Source organism: Scophthalmus maximus, chromosome 10 (assembly GCF_022379125.1).
Source record: "Scophthalmus maximus strain ysfricsl-2021 chromosome 10, ASM2237912v1, whole genome shotgun sequence".
Lineage (NCBI taxonomy): Eukaryota > Metazoa > Chordata > Actinopteri > Pleuronectiformes > Scophthalmidae > Scophthalmus > Scophthalmus maximus.
The window spans coordinates 1875001-1877500 of NC_061524.1; the positions used below are offsets into that span (position 1 = coordinate 1875001).

Below are 2500 nucleotides of genomic sequence, written 5' to 3' on the forward strand. Positions count from 1 at the left end.
GGTGTTGTGTTTTGTTCAGTTGTCTTGTGTTGTGTTGTGTTGTGTTGTGTTCAGTTGTGTTGTGTTGTGTTGTGTTGTGTGGTGTTGTGTTGTGTTGTGTTGTGTTGTGTGGTGTTGTGTTTTGTTCAGTTGTCTTGTGTTGTGTTGTGTTGTGTTGTGTTCAGTTGTGTTGTGTTGTGTTCAGTTGTCTTGTGTTGTGTTGTGTTGTCTTGTGTTGTGTTGTGTTGTGTTGTGTTGTGTTGTGTGGTGTTGTGTTGTGTTCAGTTGTCTTGTGTTGTGTTGTGTTGTGTTGTGTTCAGTTGTGTTGTGTTGTTTAGTGTTGTGTTGTGTTGTGTTGTGTTGTAGTGTAAAATGTTCTGGACTCACATCTGCTCCACCGCGGCTGCAGGACCCTGGACCTGCCCCACCACCGTCCCACCGCGGGTGTTCTTCACCCAGCCCACCAGCCCGAGCCGCAGACCCTCCTGCTCGGTGTACTGAGGGGACGGAGGGGGAGACAGAGTTGACACAATGAGGTTCATTGGTGAATTTCCTTAATTCACATGCGCAAAAAAGGCGAGTGAGAAGATTAATCTTCTTTAATCCGACCCCTTAGTAATCAAACCATTATTTACAATAACTTAATACAATTAGAGCTTGACACTTATTACACCCATAGTTAAATATTGACAGTTAAATACAGTTCATAATTAGCTATATACATAGAACCTTAATTGTCTTGAACACGGAGTAATATATAAGAGTATACATTTGCATATATACATACATACACATACCATACTGTACATATACACTAATATACATACATGTACACACACCTGGTGATCACAGGCTAATATTCTTCTTCTCGTACATAAAACGAGACCACTGAACTCGCAGACACATCCCGTCCATCCGACCTGTTTTCTTCACGGACAGAAGCACGTTTAAAGTTTCTTCTGTCGTCGATTAAACCCCTTGAAAATGTCCTTGTTCCATACAGTGACATATTTAGAATATACCTTCCCCTCCGTGATCTTCAAGTAGCTCCGACGTAGAGATACAGTATCTCTGCCTCATGTCAAACTTTATTATTATTATTATTATTATGATCTAGTCACTGTTAAAGAGAAATAATTTGAGGATCTGTGAGTGTGTGATTGATTCATCTGAATGTGACTTAATGACATTCATCCAGAAACACAAAGAGGAAAACCTGAAGTGACACATTCAGGTGGTAATAATAATAATAATAATAATGATAATAATAATAATAATACATTGCAGTGGAAGACTGAAGTGAAGAGAGACAAGTTGAGGACGTGCAGCAGCAGGTGGAAACACACTGTACATACTCACCATCCTGAAACAGACTCCTGTGGGAATAACAAGAGAGAGGGAGAAACAGGAATTCAGACATGTCGCGAGAAAGCATCAGAGATTCACTCCAACGTGCAGAACACTCGTGAGGCGCAGTGACAGTCGGAGCTCGTGGTGTCTCCTCTGAACCTGCAGGTGGGTGAGGGACGGAGCTCGGGCCTAAAATAAGAAGCAGCAGCAGCAGCAGATCGTTTTACGGCCTCGGCTTCTACTACACAGCAGAGCAGAAAGAGGAGAAGACGAAGAGGAGGAGGAGGAGGAGGAGGAGGAGGAGGAGAGGGAAACATACAGACCCTGAACGTGACCGAAGATTTCAAAGTCCACCGACACCAGTTTGTCTCCTGCTGATTCACCGTCAGACATGGTGAAGGAAAAACTGGGACTGTTCCTTTAACAGGTCTCCCTCCCTCTGCTCCTCTCTCTCCTCTCCCTCCCTCCCTCTGCTCTTCTCTCTCTCTCCTCTCTCTCCTCTCCCTCCCTCCCTCTGCTCTTCTCTCTCTCTCTCTCCTCTCTCTCCCTCCCTCTGCTCTTCTCTCTCTCTCCTCTCTCTCCCTCCCTCCCTCTTCTCTCTCCCTCTCCTCTCCTAAAAATATCAGATGAGAAACATGTTCAGTTTTTGAATTGTCCACCAGATGTCAGTCACACCTCACACACACACACACACACACACACACACACACACTCACACACACTGTCTTTGTGAGGGTTACAGTATTAAAAGTGAGGAGTTTTGGTTTTTACAGTAGGAGATTTTCTTTTAGAAAAAGTATTTTTATAAATTACACTGATGATGATCTGTGGACAGGAGAGAGCGAAGACTCTCCTGTGAAGGTATACATACTGTATGTATACTGTACTGTATACATGTACAGTATACATACTGTATGTATACTGTACTGTATACATGTACAGTATGTATGTAAACAGATTGCATATATATGTGCGTGTGCTGTATACAGTATGTATACATATTGTATCTGTAAGTACTGCATGTATCTGTAAGTACAGTATGTACATATGTATATGTACAGTATGTATGTAAACTGACCATATGTATGTTTGTGTCCATCGAGGAACATACAGAGTGATCAGACCGTCGTGTTCCTCTTCAATACAGAACACGCTGTAATCTCTACACACA

At 42.7% G+C, this 2500-nt stretch overlaps 1 protein-coding gene across 2 annotated transcripts in view; it reads right to left on the minus strand.

The window, feature by feature from the left end:
- Window positions 1-1807, minus strand: part of LOC118284201 (acylphosphatase-2-like) — a 6750-nt gene extending 4943 nt beyond the window's left edge. Inside the window, exons 1-3 of one of the 2 annotated variants that reach the window (XM_035606935.2) lie at window positions 1653-1807; window positions 1339-1355; window positions 367-476 (exon numbers count right to left, since the gene is read on the minus strand). In XM_035606935.2, the coding sequence (XP_035462828.1) occupies window positions 367-476; window positions 1339-1355; window positions 1653-1722 (197 nt within the window). In that variant the 5' untranslated portion in view covers window positions 1723-1807. Of the gene's footprint in view, window positions 1-366; window positions 477-1338; window positions 1356-1648 lie in introns of both variants that reach the window. The other variant, XM_035606936.1, reaches the window with a different exon arrangement.
- Window positions 1808-2500: the final 693 nt, after the last annotated feature.